Consider the following 17,239-nt stretch of genomic DNA (forward strand, 5'->3'; position numbering starts at 1 on the left):
CCTGAGATATCATCTGTGAGAAGTGTCTCCTGCAGCCTCCACTCTCCCCACTTTTCCCTCAGCTGCTGTCATCTCTGTATCCACTCTGCCTTTGTTGGTTTCCCGCTTCAGCTTCTCTTAGCTCCATATATGCTGTCAGAGTTGGGACACTCATCAGAGACATACAGACCCTGAGGCCACAGTTATCGTTTTCAGTCTCCCACAGAGGGAGAGAGAGGACAAAGTGTCCTTCTGGGTCATAGAGAGGGGCTGCGGTTCTTTTTAAGATAAAATTTATCTTAAATTGTGGTTTAAAATCACACAACATGAAAATTTGCACCCTAACAATTTTTTTGTGTACAGTTCTTTGGTAGCATTGAATACATTTACCTTGCTGTGCAACACATCTCCAGAACTTTTTATTTTGCAAACCTAAAACTCTATGCCATAGTATTGACATATATACAATATCACGTATAAAATAGATAACTAGCAAGAAGCTGCTATATGATACAGGGAGCCCAGTCTGGCACTCTGTGACTACTTAGAGAGATGGAGCAGAGAGATGGAGACTCAACAGGGAGGGGTTATATATATATGCATAATTGTGTATAGTATATGTATAATTATGACTTATTCATGCTGATGTATGGCAGAGACCACGACAATATTGTAAAGCAATTATCCTCCAATAAAAACTATAAAAGAAAATAAAAAAGACTGTATACCTGTGAAGCAACAGCATCTCATTTCCCCATTCCCATAACTCTTTTTAAGGCAGATGCCCACCCAATCCCTTGCCTCCATCACCCCTTTAATAAATCTTCATAAGACAGAAGACAGACAGATAAATTGGTCAGTTAGTTGATATATGGCTGGATCAACAGGTAAGTGTGGATCAACAGGTAACTGGCTAGATGGGCAGATGATGAGCAATGAATATGTGGCTGGCTGGCTGCGCTGCTGATCAGCTCAGAGAGCCCTGAACGTAGGAAGTGAGGCTCTTGAAGGGTGCCCTGGAATAGGCAGCAGTTCTGAGGGTTAGATTTGTCATCTTGGAGGCTGGGCTTCTGGAGTCTACTGGGGGATTTTGGAAATGGGGAAAATGGGGGAGGGGGCAGTTTTTTAAAAAATATTTATTTTTATTTGGCTGCGATGGGTCTTAGCTGCAGTATGTAGGATCTAGTTCCTTGAGCAGGGATAGAACCTGGGCCCCTGCATTGGGAGCGCAGAGTCTTAGCCACCGGACCACCAGAGAAGACCTGAGGGCAGTCTTTATTGGCAGGGAAACCTTGGGAAGCACAGTCAGTTGGTCCTTTTCGTTCAGGTTTTTTCTTTTTGCTTGAAGTGTTAATGGGAGCTCTGCATGGGGTAGTGTTTGCGCATTTGTGTGTGCATGTTGTTTCTGCTGGGGAGCATATGGAGGACAAAGGAGGACACATCCAGGTCCATCTGTGGGCTCTGAGATGAGGACCATCAGTAAGAACTTGAGAAGAATGTCCTAAGTTTTCATCAGACACTGACCGCAGTGTGGAGGCTATGAATGTCCACCTATTGTCATCTGTCATTGCACTGACCTGCACTCACTAGCCACTGCCTCAACCCCACCACTTAACCACACACAACCCATCCTATTAGGCACACTAAAAGCATGCATATCACATGATTGCACAATTATCACTTGGTATGACTCATCCCATAGCACAACTACTCACAGTACAAGTTCAAAGGTTTGCATATTTTGAATATATACACTTGCCAGCTGTATTATTTGCAGCTTTATCTGATAGAAATTGTCCAGGGTTTCCTGTTTCCTTCTTGTCCCTTCTCCCAGTCTGGCCAAGCTGGTGACCTCTAAAACATATTTTTGCAATGAGTAGTAGAGATATGCAGAGAAAGCGATGGCACCCGACTCCAGTACTCTTGCCTGGAGAATCCCATGAATAGAGGAGCCTGGTAGGCTGCAGTCCATGGGGTCGCAAAGAGTCAGACACGACTGAGCTACTTCACTTTCACTTTTCACTTTCATGTATTGGAGAAGGAAATGGCAACCCCCTCCAGTGTTCTTGCCTGGAGAATCCCAGGGACAGGGGAGCCTGGTGGGCTGCCGTCTATGGGGTAGCACAGAGTCGAACACGACTGAAGCAACTTAGCAGTAGAGATATGGGAAACCTCCCCTGGCCTCTTTCCTCCCTGACCAGGTAGAGGTATTGGCTTCTAGCCCAGAGAGACTGCTCTTAAGGCCCTGAGCAAGTCCTGATCTATCTCCTGTTTCTCCTCCTTTTCTGTCCCTGGGCAGGGTCTTATCTTATTAGGGAAAGGTCCAAGGCTGCCCAGCACTGTGTGGGCCACTTACCTGGGGAGGTGGAAATGGCCACTCAGCTAGAGTGGCGCTGATGGGCACAGGCTTGGGTTCTGTTGTTCTCTTTCTCCTCTGTGAGACTTGACCTCTGTGGCTCCACATTTATTCTACTGCTGATGTTGTACCTCTACCCCTGGGGACCTGGGAGACTCTGACTCTTGGGGGCTCCTTGAGTAACTCTGAACTGATATAGTGTCATGGGCTGGTGCTTCTAAGTCTCCAATGATTGTTGCATCCTCTTTCCTCTCCTTAGCCTCATTTTTTTTTGGCCAAGCTATGTTCTCATTTTCCTCATACCTTGCTCCTCTCCCGGCTAACTTTGTTTCCTCACACACTGTAGGATTTCCTTGGTCGCAAATGACATGAGACTTGAGGGTCTCCCTCCATTATGTCTAGAATCTCATGATGGGCAATTCATTCCTCTGTGTGAAATCTTGCCTCCCTGTTAAATGTAGATGCTTCTGGAAAACTCTAGAAGTTAGTAACAGTGAAATGTGGTTGAATCAGATCGATTTTCATGCCTGGTTTTCTTTTTAGATGGAAAGTGTTTCAGTGAACCCATTACCCATCAGTTCATGGCAAAGAGTCAGGGTTTGCATCAATGTTCAGGCCCCTCATGTTATAGCAGATGTTTCTGGTGGGGTCTTTACCCTAAGAATTAAGCTTTATGAATGTTTAACATGTCTGGGAAAACTGGTGAAATTTGGAAATAGAACATAGGTGTTACCTGGAATAGCTTGGGCCTTTCCCTCAACTCTTGATGCCCTCTAGCTGATGCTTGTCTTCATTTTAAAAGAAATTTTATTTATTTATTTGGCTGCCCAGGGTCTTAGTTGTGGAATGAAGAGTTTTTAGTTATGGCCCGGGAACTCTTAGTTGAGGCATGTGGTATCTAGTTCCTTGACTAGGGATCGACCCATGCATTGGCAGCATGGAGTCTTAAGTCACTGGACCACCCTCCCCCTTTTTTGGTCTCCTCCTTTTATCTCCCATTCTCTCCAATTGTCTCTATTATCCCACTGATCCTTTCTTATTGATATCACCAACAACCCTCATGTCACCAAATCCAATGGATAATTTTCAGTCTTTATCTTATTGAGTCTCTCAGCAATATTTGACATACTTGATCTCCTTTCCTTCTTAAAACTTTCCTTTTTAAATTCTGTGATTTCTACACCTAAATCTTTGACCATGGCCTCTACTGTATATATAGCTGAATATCTCTCCTTAGATGTCTTAGAGGCATCTCAGACTTACCATGTCCCAAGTAGAACTCTTGTTCCTCTTCCAAGCTTCCCTGTCAACAGTAAGGGACCTGTTACCACTCAGTTGCCCACATAAAAAATCTGACTGTCTATTTTAATACATTTATTTTATAACACTGCATATTCAAATTCTCAGCAAAGCTTGTTAATCCTGCATCCAAAATTTAATCCCAAGCAACCACCTCTTATCATCTTTGCTGCTAAATTTGCAGTCTAGCTGATTGTCCCTCTCCCTCACCAGAGTCATTCTTGTTCCATCTCTTGTCTCCACCCAGTCAATGTGATTTTCTCCAAGTATAAGTCAGATGGTATCATTTTCTTTCTTTAAATCTTCTAATAGGTCAATAACTTCTCATTTTAGGTAAACTGTAGACTCCTTCACTTGGTTTATAGGTCCCTAATAATTTAGTCCCTGTGTTTAAGCATGTCTTTTTATTCTTTTTTTTTTGCCAAGACATGTTGCTTGAAGAATCTTGGTTCCCCCTTCAGGGATTGAATCTGGGCACTCCAGCAGTGAAAGTGATGCGTTCTAATCATTAGATCATCAGAGAATTCCCAGCATGTTTTTTTATTCTGATGTTTTGACATATGGGTAGACCGCTCCTTTCAGGGTCAGCTAATTCCTAGGGATAAGAAATTACTTACTTGTAAGCATACCTTTCATATGCAAACCAAGCAATCTAGAGTCCATACCCACAGCTATCAACTTTATTGAGCTCCGATATCCAGTTTGGTACCAGACAGCTAGAGACAGCCCCTAAACTCAGAGCCAATAGAAATTATTCAAACTAGCTAATACTAAACTTGTCTACTTTGCTTACTCTGCCTACATGGCCTTACCCATTCCTTTCCATGAAAAGCACAATAAAGGCTCCTGATCATGTTATCCCCTAGTTCCCTCTGCCTGCTGATTGACCCTAGTACTACTTCACGCAGCTCTGCATGGTCTAGCATGCTCTACCATCTTGGGGACTGTGAGTAACAATCTATCTTTTCAATAGCAATTAACTCCTGATCAGTTGCCCTCACTTGTTTTTTGGCCCAGCATGTGATCTATCCTGGAGACTGTTTCATGTGCATTTGAAAAAAAGTGTGTATTCTGCTGCTTTTGGATGCAATATTCCATATATATCTATTGCATCATGTAATCTATCATGTCACTTGAGGCTAGTGTCAGACCACTGATGGGGGTACTGAGGTCCAGAGGGTCCTGGAGTAGTGCTATGTCACTGATGGGTGGATCTGGGTCCTGGGATCTCTGACTATAGGGCCCTGGGGGTCCTAGAGCTGGTATTTGCCCATTGATAGGCTGGTCTCTTTCCTGAAAAAATTGGCTGTGGGGCCTGGGATGTCCCAAAGCTTGTGTTGACCCCGCTGGTGGGTGTGATTGGATACTGGGGCTTCTGGCTGAGGGTCCAAGGTGTCTCAGAGCTGCTCTTATCATGTTGCTGGTTGGGGCTAGGGCCCAAGGTGTCTGGGGATAGGCACCAGCCTGCTGGTGGGTGGACTGTGTCTTGCCACAGCAGGTTGCAGGCTTGTGCTGGTCTTGGAGCTGGTGTCTATCCCCTGATGGGTACAGCAAAGGCCTGGGGGTCTTGGGCTGGTGTTGTCTCACTAGTAGGTGGAGCTGGGTCTGGGTGGTCCTGGAGTTGGTGTGTCAGTCTGCTGGACAATGGGTTTGGGACTCTGGGTCTTGGAGCTGGTACCTGACCACAGATGGGTGAGGCTGGTTGTGGGGCTAGAGTTGGCTGGCTGGTGGGTTGGGCCAGGGAACAAGTGGTCCAAGGGATATTGCCTTTTTACTAGTTGGACACTGCAGTCTCTGGATGCAAGGCCCTGGGGGTTCTGATGGGAGTGCCTGCATTCTGGTGAGTGGTGCCAGGATTCTGTCAAGTACAAGGCCATGTCCCAGGGCAGTTGTGGCTTCAGGGAATCTTATACAGCCTGCCTGCTGCTGATTGGGCAAGGTCCTGGTGCTGATAAGCTGGAGAGAGGATTCCCAAATGGTGCTGGGCAGCATCAGTATTCATGTCATAGAATAGGCTCCCAAATATGGCTGCTTACAGTGTCTCTATCCCCAAGGTGAGCTCCAGCTGCCTCCTGACTCTGTGGGATACTTTCTAAGGTGAGTAGGTGAATCTAACTCAAGCTCCTTTCAAACCATTGATTCTTCTTTGATTGCCTGAGCATGTGAAATTTTGTGTGTGCCCTTTAAGAGTTGAATCTCTATTTCTCACAACCCTTATATCTTTACTTGCAGAAGATATTTTCTACTAGATTCTGGTCTTTTTCATCAATAACTACACTGAAAATAGTTGCAATTTTGGTGTGCCCATGAGAGAAGGTGAGCTCACAGTCTTCCTACTATACCATCTTAGTCAAGCACTCTCACATTTTGGTCTTAATTTTAGAAAGACATTTTTACTAGGCATACAATTGTGAGTTAATAGTTTCTCATCCCTGTATTTTAAACCCAGCATCCCACTGTCTTCTGTCTGGCATAATTTCATTTGAAAAGTCTCAGATTCTCATCTTTTAGTAGTTGTCAACATATTCTCATTTTTGTTTTAGCAATTTGACTTTGATGTATCTAAGTGTGTGTGTGTGTGTGTGTGTGTGTGTGTGTGTGTGTGTGAGAGAGAGAGAGAGAGAGAGAGAGAGAGAGAGAGAGAGAGAGAGAGAAGGAGAGGGAGGGGGAGAGAAACTGATTGACGTATCCTGACATTTTGCTGTGAGTTCTCCAGTTTTCTTGGGTTTGTTGTTTGTTTCTTTACAACTGGAAAGTTATCTGACATTATTCCTAGGTGGTTCAGTGGTAAAGAATCCGTCTGCCAATGCAGGAGACCCAGGAGACTCGGGTATGATCCCTGGGTCAGGCAGATCACTTGGAGGAGGAAATGGCAACCCACTTCAGTATTCCCTGATGGCTCAGCTGGTAAAGAATCCACCTGCAATGTGGATGACCTGGGTTCAATTCCTGGGTTGGGAAGATCCCCTGGAGAAGGGAACAGCTATCCACTCTAGTATTCTGGCCTGGAGAATTCCACGGATTGCATAGTCCATGGGGTTGCAAAGAGTTGGATACGACTGAGCAACTTTCACTTCACTTCATTTCAGTATTCATGCCTGAAAAATCTCATGGACAGAGGAGCCTGGTGGGCTACAGTCCATAGGGAGCTCAAAGAGTCAGACATGCCTGAATGACTGAGCACATGACCTCAATATTTATTTCCCTCATTCTGTTCTGTTATTCTGGACTCCTATTGCACATATTTTTGAATGTTTGATATTGTCTCATTGCTTTAAAATAATCTGCTTTTTTTCCTCACACAGTTTCCTCTTTGCCCTCAATTTGTATAATTCCTGTTCACCATTCTTCAGTTTTACTGATTTTTTCCTAAACTCTGTCCACTAGGCTAAAGAGTTCATCACAGAAATTCTTTATATCTGTTATTGTGTTTTCTAGTTTTAGCATTCTATTATACTCTCAAAAAACTTTCTCTATTTCTGTTAAAGTTTACCAACTGGTCCTGCATGTTTGTTAAAAAAATTAAAATATTTTAACATTGGCATCATAATGATTTTATAGTCTGTGTATGATAATTCCAAGATGTGTGTCACTTCTGGGTCTGGCTCAAAGTTTTATGGTGTCATTAATGGGTTGTTTCTTCTTGCTTTTTTGTGTGTCTTGTAATTTCTGAATGCATGTTTATTATTAAGTACAGAAAACTAATAGAAGTTGAGGTAAACAGTATTTGTACACAGAAATGGGCATTGTTTTCATGTATAAGGCTGACAATTGATAGATCAGATCTACTGAGTTAGAAATTGCTTGAGTTTAGTTTTAATTGGCGTTATCAATAATTTCAGTACACCACAGTCTTCAAAATCTTTCAATTGTGGGCTGCTATTACCTTGCATTTAGTGTGGTGGCTCATTGTTAAATTTTCACTGGTGTTAATCTGGAAAAATCTTCTAGGGGAGGGGAAGACAGTGGCAGATGTGATGCTGCAGGCATTAGAAAAATACAGTGGGAAAAAATGCCTACAAAGACAGTAGAGTTGACTGTTGCTAAGAGGTATTGATGCCCTTAAGAGGGTAATAAGAATCTAAGGGCTATTAACGAGCAGTTAATTGCAAAGTGTGACAGCTAGAGGGCTCACCTATGTGTTGGTTAGTTAGAGACTTCATCTGCTGTAGTGAGAGAACAGACATAGTTGAGTGGCTTGTTGATCTACTTGTTAGCAACAGAGAGCTTCAGAGACATTTGAATGCTTAGTTCTGGCAGGTCCTTTATGAAGCTCAGGACCCTGATGGAGGAAACACAGATAATGAAAATGTGGAAAAGGCATATCTGGATAGATGCTTCTGAGGATTTTAACATTTCAGCTTGCTATGAGCACTTTGGATTTGCAAAGGTGGCCACTATTTCCTACCAAGGGCTAGCTGGAAGATGTTTAGGAGGCCCCCTATTTACAAGACATCCGATGTTCCCCTTAAGAGCCGTCCCTGACTCCTCTCCTAGATGTCAGACTGATAACTAGGATTAAACCCAGAATAATCCAGCTGAGGAAATGCTGGACTTGGTAAAAGAGGAAAGAACCTAAACACTAAGGAATGAAAAGGATTGGCTTGCTTGTACTGGCAGAAGTCAGAGAAGTGTTCCTGGGACTAGGATTTGATCAGGGTCCCAGAATGCAAGACTGGTTTGACTGAGCAAGAATTTATTGACTTGGGAACACATTTTCAGGATGTGGAATTTAACATCCTCCCAGGGACCCCACTTCAACACTGGGATAGCTCTCAGTGCCTGAAAAAGTGATGTCCAACACTCAGTGATGTGGAAATGCTTGAGTTGTCTGGAAGATGGTGAAGGAAGGAGTGAAAAGCCCGAGGGAGGTGGGAGTAATGGAATAAATACATGGCATATGAACTTAAGGCTTATTAGTTGGTTCGTTCCATTGAAAGGCCCACAGCACATATCATTCACAAGGTCATGGGAAATGTACTGCTGAGAGGGCCAACAGCATCACTAAAAAGTTCATTGACATCTCTCCTTTACCAGGGATGATGGTAGGACAGATAGTCAAGGAGCTAGGCTTGTTAATATTCATGGGAATGACGGGGCTTGAAGAGGTAGAGGACAGTTAACTCTCAGAAGCAATGACCACATGATTGGCAAGGTCAGAGAGGCAGCCAAGGGACTCCAAATGCAGGAAGTTGTAGAGAGTTAATAGCCTTTAGCATCCCAAGGCCTTCCTAAGAAGCATCTGTAACATGCCCAACCTCTTCAGGTTCATCTTGAAATGCATCCTGTAAAAGTCAGGTGGACTTTGCCAGACTCCAGCTACAACAGATTCATATCATTGCCAACATAACCTAAGATATCTCTTCACCTAAATTTACCTTTAAATGGAGTCCAAATGATTCCTTGGTAATGGTTTTCATTCTGATCTCAGTGATCAGAAATGTCCTAATGAACAGACATGAGATTCCATACAGTACTTTACAGTAGGAATCACTTTCTGTAGGAGGTGCCAGAAAGAGGCAGGCTTTTTTTTTTTTGGAGTTGTTTGAAGGAGAAGAAAGTTGCAAAACCTGAGAATGTTTTATGAAACAGATTTTTTGTATGTGTGTGGCATCATGAATAATCTCTTCTGGAAAGTATCTAGGAATTTCTGACAAAATATATTTACAACTTTTTGATAGTGATTGCCCTTCATGGAAGGTAGATATAGTCATTCACCTGATCACTAGATTTATGACAAGTAAAGGAATTTTTAATCAGACACTTCTGTTTTATATGTACTCTAAAGATATTATTTTCCTTCTTTATTAAAAGATATCTATAGGAAATAAAATATCTGAACTGGCCTTCTTTGAATACCTTTCTCTTACTGACAGATGTAGAACTAAATTTTACTATGTGTTTCAGTCAGTTTATCTGAGAAACAGTTTTAACAAAAGGAGTTATCACAAGGTCAAATTATCAGCTGGCATAACTTTATGAATCATTCAAAATTTCCACTGATTTTGAGGCCACTAAAATGAATAAAGATGTGTTATTTTTCTGGCCACATTATTGAAAGCTTCTTTTACTTGTTTATTCCTTAGAGTGTAAATGAATGGGTTCAATAAAGGGGCAATTAATGTATTGAGCACAGCGACTCCCTTATTGAAGGCAACTCCTTCTTTTGCTGAGGGTTTTATGTACATGAAGATGCAGCTGCCATAAGAGAGGGTGATGACAATCATGTGGGATGAGCATGTGGAAAAGGCTTTCTTCCTTTTCTGAGCAGAAGGGATCCTTAGAATGGTCCGGATGATGTTTGTGTAGGAGAGAATCACCAGCATCAGGGTGAGCACCAACGTCACAACTGCTAAGATGAAGTCAACCAGCTCCAGGAGTCTTGTGTCTGAGCAAGATAGTTCTATGAGAGGTCCATAGTCACAGTAATAATGATTCAGCTTGTTGGAGGCACAGAAGTCCAGTTGACTGGTCATGATGATTGGGGATAGGATGATGAGAAATCCAGCCAGCCAAGAGCAGAGGACTAGCTGGATGCAGACTCTGCTGTTCATGAGGGTCGTGTAATGCAGGGGTTTGCATATGGCCACATAGCGGTCATAGGACATGGCAGCCAGAAGGTAAAACTCTGTGGCCCCAAAGAATATCACAAAGAAATACTGAGTGAGGCAGCCAGCAAAGCTGATGCTCTTGTTCCCAGTTGATATGCTGAACAGTAGCCTAGGAGTGAAAGTGGAAATAAAGAAAATCTCTAAGAAGGAGAAGTTCCAGAGGAAGAAATACATGGGCGTGTGGAGGTGGGAGTCCAGTAGTGTGAGGGTGATGATCGTCAGGTTTCCAATAATGCTGATTATGTAGGTAAGGAGGAGAAGTATGAAGATGATACTTTGAAGCTCTGGGATGTCTGTTAGTCCCAGCAGAATGAATTCTGTCAAAGTTCGGTTTTTCATTGCTAATGATTCTGCCTGTGAAACTGAGAAGAAGAGAAATGAGGAAGGAAAAGGGCAGCAAAGCTCAGGAATATTGAGGGGAGGATGTGGGTTCCTCTTGAAATTTATTTATGGAAAATTCCTCTATCTAAGTTAACAGAATGTCTGTTGGTCTCAACCGGCCCTTTACAAAATATGTTTACCCAGGTTCCCATGTAGGCAGCTTTGTTTTTGAAGCCTTTTTCTTGAGGCAATGAAATAGTCACCTGGCACTCCATAATGCATTTTCTACATATAAAGATTTACCCCTTTATCCACTCTTTGTTTTCCCTCCTCCCTATCTATGAAACCCTTCTCAAGATTTGTAGGAATGTTTCATCTTTCCTTGTGTTAATGCTTTGATCATTTTCTTCAGTGCTGTCTTCTTCAATATATCAGACACCCCCATATCTATTTGCTTTGCAGGAGTGAATGTCTTTTTATATTCTGGCTTTTGTGCCTGGTGGCAGGTTTGGAGAAAGCTCTGAAATATTGAATTCTTTTTTGTATGAGACTTTTTCTCCTGGTTTTAACTGATAGAAGAGATTACAGTTAGCCAATAATTCTAGGAAAGCTTTCTTTAACTGTTTAAATATTCAGGGAATAATGTTTACTGCACCAGGAGCCTTTCTTATGTTCTTTTTTTTTAATTTTAATTTTTACTTTATTCTACTTTACAATACTGCATTGGTTTTGCCATACATTGACATGAATCAGCCACGGGTGTACATGAGTTCTGAATCCTGAAACCCCCTCCCTCCTCTCACCCCATATCATCTCTCTGGATCATCCCTGTGCACCAGCCCCAAGCATCCTGTATCCTGTATTGAACATAGACTGGCAATTCGTTTCTTACATGATAGTATACATCTTTCAATGCCATTCTCCCAAATCATCCCACCCTCTCCTTCTCCCACAGAGTTCAAAAGTCCGTTCGAAACATCTGTGTCTCTTTTGCTGTCTCGCATACAGGGTTATCATTACCATCTTTCTAAATTCCATATATATGTGTTAGTTTACTGTATTGGTGTTTTTCTTTCTGGTTTACTTTACTCTGTATAATAGGCTCCAGTTTTATCCACCTCATTAGAATTGATTCAAATGTATTCTTTTTAATGGCTGAGTAATACTCCATTGTCTTTGTGTACCACAGCTTTCTTATTCATTCATCTGCTGACGGACATCTAGGTTGTTTCCATGTCCTGGCTATTATAAACAGTGCTGCGATGAACATTGGGGTACACGTGTCTCTTTCAATTCTGGTTTCCTCGGTGTGTATGCCCAGCAGTGGGATTGCTGGGTCATAAGGCAGTTCTATTTGCAGTTTTTAAAGGAATCTCCACAGTGTTCTCCATAGTGGCTGTACTAGTTTGTATTATGTTCTTTTAGTTTTCAGAACTTAGATATTACTGCTTCAGAAAAGTAGGAAAGAGTCAGCCTGGTCCCTTACAGACTAATACGGATTCCTCCCAGAAAAATACCTGCTAGGGTTAAGAATCATTTTAGGCATTTATCTTTGTTCTGATCTTCTGGTATCACAGGAACTAAGGATCTTCAAGGGTGCTTATCTAGAACAAGTTCATAGTGGAAGTCCCTGTTGCCCTTGGCCCACTGTGATCACTGGACTCTAATGTCAAGGCAATGTCACTCTCTCAATGGGAGGCTCAGGCTTCTGTTCACTTTTTGCTTTTTGGATAATTTTTCTACATTATCACTGAGAAATTTACATTTGTATTTCACAGAAATATAATCACAAGTCTGAATATATAATTGTTCGGAGAAGTTCATTTCATTATTTTAATGTACAAAAATTGTAAAAGATAAAAATTCCACTTATTCAAAACGTGAATAAGTAAACAAATTGTGACCTTTTGTATTTGGAATAAAATGGGAAAATTATTTGTACTGACTTTCATATGTTTTACAATATATTGCTAGGGAAGTAAACACAATCACAAGTATATATTGTGATTTTTACCTGTGTAAGAAACTGGGGATTTATACCTATATTTCCAAATGTCTGGAAGAATTTTAAATGGTCAATGATAGTTATTTCTGGAGTGCTACTGATCACAAAATGAAAGTCTTTCTCTTTTCCTTTATCCCCATATTCATAATCTAAAAAGAAAAATATGAACCTGAGTGAGATTTTTAACAGTAAAAAACAGTAGTAGAAATCACATTCAGTTGGATTTCAAAATATGTTACCATAAAATGATAATATTGATGAACTGAGGACATACTCACTTTTTAACACTCAGAAAAGATGTTGAGGGATTTTACCTCTGGATGCTGTTAGGAAGAGTCAAAATTGAGAAGTCAGATGTGGATAAGAAAATAAGATAAAATGTAACACATATTCCACTTTTCTATTACTACTCCATGCCCTGATTTCTCATAAAGCATACAGGTTCCTTGGGCAGGAGTTTGAAAATAAATAGTTTCTAGCTTCCTTTGCCTTTAATCAGTCCCTTGTTACTGCCTTTTCTATAAGTTGATCCCATTTAGGATTGGTTCTACAATTTCTGAAGTTGCTACCTTATTTAAACTATTTGAAGAATAGAGGAACATTTTACTTCTCACAGTCTCTTTTTTTCCCTTCATTTGATCTGGACTTCTTTATAATTTTTTTATCAGTTTGAGTGATACCCATTTTATTGAGTTTACTCAGCAGAGACATTGGGGAATAAATTTTCCCCTGGGGGCCCAGGTCAAGAAAACTTTAATTAGCCTTAATAAATAATGTTGGGAATTAACTTTTGACAGATAACTAGGAAGATGCTCCGAAGAGACCCACGAGGAGGCTGTTACATGGGCATCAGTTACAGGATAAAAGTCTTATGGGAACTGAAGCAATAATGGTGGTCATAATAATAAAAATACAACATTAGTTTATCAAGCATTTTACCTGAGCTGGGCAGTTTTATTAATTTCCATTCTTTATCATTTTATGTTCACTATAGTTGAGGCATTTGTTATTTTTAGACTCTTGGCCCACCTAGTTAGTAGGTGTGTGACCTTCAGAAGATTCTCTAGCCTCTCTGTGCCTCAGTTGCTTCATCTTTTAAATGTGGGTAAGAATAGTAATTGGAACAAAAATCTGTCATAAGAAAATGTGTTGATAGATGTGGAGCACTCCTTAGAAGAGTGCTTGGAATATAGTAAATGGGAGACAAGTTATTATTATTATTACTGTTTTTATTTTGCCCATTTTGCAGACGAGGGAATGAAGAACATAAAAGTTGTGTAGTTTTCCCAACATCACATAACAGGAACTCTGAATTATTGGCATCTGAGAGCTGGTTTGCCTAATTGTACAGTATGCCATGTGCCTCTTCAGGAGCATGAGGAGTGCAGAAGCCAATAGGTTGGCTTCCTACTGTCAGCGGCATCACTGTTTCACCACGGGGGTGGGAAGTTTAGCATTTATTTCAGAGCAAATTCTTTCTTTCCTGTGTTGGACCATTGTTCTCTGATTCTTCCTTTCTGATGAAAGGCAGGATGTTATATAGGCTTCTACCTTCTCCTCCATGGACTTGAACTACCTTCCCTGATATTCCTTCCCCACTTTCTTTCTTTAAACTTTTTTTATGTGGACAATTTTAAAAGTCTTTATTGAACTTGATATGCATTTCTTCTGTCTCATGTTTTGGCTTTTTGGCCATGAGGCATGTAGGATCATAGTTCTCCACCAGGGATGAAATTGACATCCCCTAAGTTGGAAGGCAAAGTCTCAACCACTGGACCACGAGGGAAGCCTCCTTCACCCTTTTTCTTTTTGATTCTGTATCTCAGAAGCCTAGGTGGCTTCTATTCATATACTTGGAATCCACAGATCATTTACACGGAAAAGTCAGTAGTGGACCGATCTTCAAGGATCACAGAATCGTTGAAAGAGAGGTCCGTGGTGTTGTTACACTTGACTCTGGTCAAGAGATCAAATGGTACTGGAGTTTCCTCTTGAGTTTGGTGAGAAGAATGGTTTCTATTTTCAGGGTTGGTCTAAGGTAAATCTATGAGATCATGAAATTTGTCTTTTGTTCTCTGTGGTGAATGAGTGCTTACTCTTTAGCTGTAGGCAGAGTCACTTAAAAGATGAAAGTTGTAAATACGGGTTTGAGACCGATAATGTGCAGCTGACCAAGAGTTTTCCAACCTGTAGACCCCCAGTAGGAAAGACAAAACAAGCCAATGGAAGTGGCAGAAGGACAAAAGTGTGTAAACCAAGACAGGAGAGGTACTGGAAATGGATTTTTCAAAGAGGCAAAGGACGAGAAGATAAACAAGAAGCCAAGATGGTGTAAACATGTGAAAGAAGAGATAAATGTGGTCAGTCAGAAGCTGACACAGAGAGATTATTTTGTATTCAACATGTGGGATCATTTCTTCCAAGCCCACATTCCCCTAAGAGAATCTTGCTTGAGTTTATCCTAGAATGGCTAGCTCCTTGACCACTGATGATCGGAGCTTGATAGCACAAGGGCCAAACTGTCATAATTAGAATCTCTTTCCTGGGTGCTTATACCATATTTGAGTTTGCTAACTGTATGCAGTCAGGCTGGAAGAAGATTTAGATTTTATGGGGCAGGCATAAGGGGCTATGTCACAGTGGACGAAGAATCAAGGATGCTGGACCATAGCAAGAAAAGGTGGGATACAGCCACAATGAGAGAGGGAGGGAGAAAGAAAGTGGGGGGAGAGGGAAGGAAGGAGAAGGATGAGAAAAGGGAGGAGGAAAGAGAAAGGGCTGAAGCACCAAAGAATTGATGCTTTTGAACTGCAGTATTGGAGAAGACTCTTGAGAGTCCCTTGGACTTCAAGGAGATCAAATCAGTCAATCCTAAAGGAAATCAGTCCTGAATATTCATTGGAAGGACTGATGCTGAAGCTGAAGCTCCAATACTTTGGCCACCTGATGCTAAGAACTTATTGGAAAAGACCCTGATGCTGGGAAAGATTGAAGGCAGGAGGGGAAGAGGACCACAGAGGATGAGATGATTGGATGGCATCATTGACTCAATGGACATGGATTTGAGCAAGCTCTGGGAGTTGGTGAAGGACAGGGAAGCTGGGTGTGCTGCAGTCCACAGGTCACAAAGAGTTGAACGTGACTGAACGACTGAATTGAACCAAAGAGAAAGGAAGAGAGAAATTCAGTAATCTTGAAGCTGATGCTTCCAAGTAGATTTTAAGGTAGTCAAAGGATAGGTTCTCACATATTATTCTGCCAGGAGATTTCTGTCTAAATACAAAATTTTAAAATACTGAGACATAAAACTTCACACTGGAGCTCCAACACAATAGCTACATAAACACTACCCATTTCATGTTTATATATTGAAAAAAATTTATTTTTATAAACAGACAAAATATAGAAGATAATAGTGAATCCCCATGGCTGATTATTTATGTCCTACAATTTGAAGATTTTGATATCATTTTAGTCAAACCAAGCTAATTTCAACTGAGTACAAGCAGAAAACCATGGAGGGGTTTAGAAACACTAAAATCTATAGATATCTGTGCTCAATGGACTTGTTCCAAGCATCCAATCTGTTTGGCCAGATCATGTCCAGATATCCACCTTTTAAATAAAAGTTTCAAAAACATTTTTTTTTTGCATCTTTACAAATGTATTTTATGCCTCAAATGAAGCGCTTAAAAAATTTACACTTAGGCACTTTCCTAGCAGTCCAGTGGTTAGGACTCTGAGCTTCCATTGCAGGAGGTGTGTGCTCAATCCCTGGTCAAGGAACGAAGATCCTACATGCTACTTAGTGCTGACAAAAAGTTATAAAAAATTACACTTAGAAGGAAATTTCCAAGGGGAAATAATTTTGGAGAACTCATGCTTTGACTACCTTGACATGTATGTGTAAACAGGAGTTTCAAGATTAGAATTTCTCTGTCTCCCTCCTTTCCTCCTATTATTCCTCAGTTCAGTTCAGTTCAGTCGCTCAGTCATGTCCGACTCTTTGCAACCCCATGAATCGCAGCACGCCAGGCCTCCCTGTCCATCACAAGCTCCAGAGTTCACTCAGATTCACGACCATCGAGTCCGTGATGCCATCCAGCCATCTCATCCTCGGTCGTCCCCTTCTCCTCCTGCCCCCAATCCCTCCCAGCGTCAGAGTCTTTTCCAATGAGTCAACTCTTCTCATGAGGTTCCAAAGTACTGGAGCTTCAGCTTTAGCATCATTCCTTCCAAAGAAATCCCAGGGTTGATCTCCTTCAGAATGGACTGGCTGGATCTCCTTGCAGCCCAAGGGACTCTCAAGAGTCTTCTCCAGCACCACAGTTCAAAAGCATCAATTCTTCGGTGCTCATTCTTCTTCACAGTCCAACTCTCACGTCCATACGTGACCACAGGAAAAACCACAGTCTTGACTAGATGGACCTTAGTTGGCAAAGTGATGTCTCTGCTTTTGAATATACTATCTAGGTTGGTCATAACTTTTCTTCCAAGGAGTAGGCGTCTTTTAATTTCATGGCTGCAGTCACCATCTGCAGTGATTTTGGAGCCCCCCAAAATAAAGTCTGACACTGTTTCTACTGTTTCCCCATCTATTTCCCATGAAGTGATGGGACCAGATGCCATGATCTTTGTTTTCTGAATGTTGAGCCTTAAGCCAACTTT

At 41.5% G+C, this 17,239-nt stretch overlaps 1 protein-coding gene across 1 annotated transcript; it reads right to left on the bottom strand.

Moving 5' to 3' along the window:
• Positions 1–9,648: 9,648 nt before the first annotated feature.
• On the bottom strand, positions 9,649–10,584 carry LOC101105903 (olfactory receptor 6C4-like). Its single transcript, XM_027965953.3, has one exon. It carries the CDS (start codon positions 10,582–10,584, stop codon positions 9,649–9,651), a length of 936 nt encoding a protein of 311 aa, XP_027821754.2.
• Between the last annotated feature and the right edge of the window lie 6,655 nt (positions 10,585–17,239).

This window comes from Ovis aries, chromosome 3 (genome assembly GCF_016772045.2).
Source record: "Ovis aries strain OAR_USU_Benz2616 breed Rambouillet chromosome 3, ARS-UI_Ramb_v3.0, whole genome shotgun sequence".
NCBI classification, from domain to species: domain Eukaryota; kingdom Metazoa; phylum Chordata; class Mammalia; order Artiodactyla; family Bovidae; genus Ovis; species Ovis aries.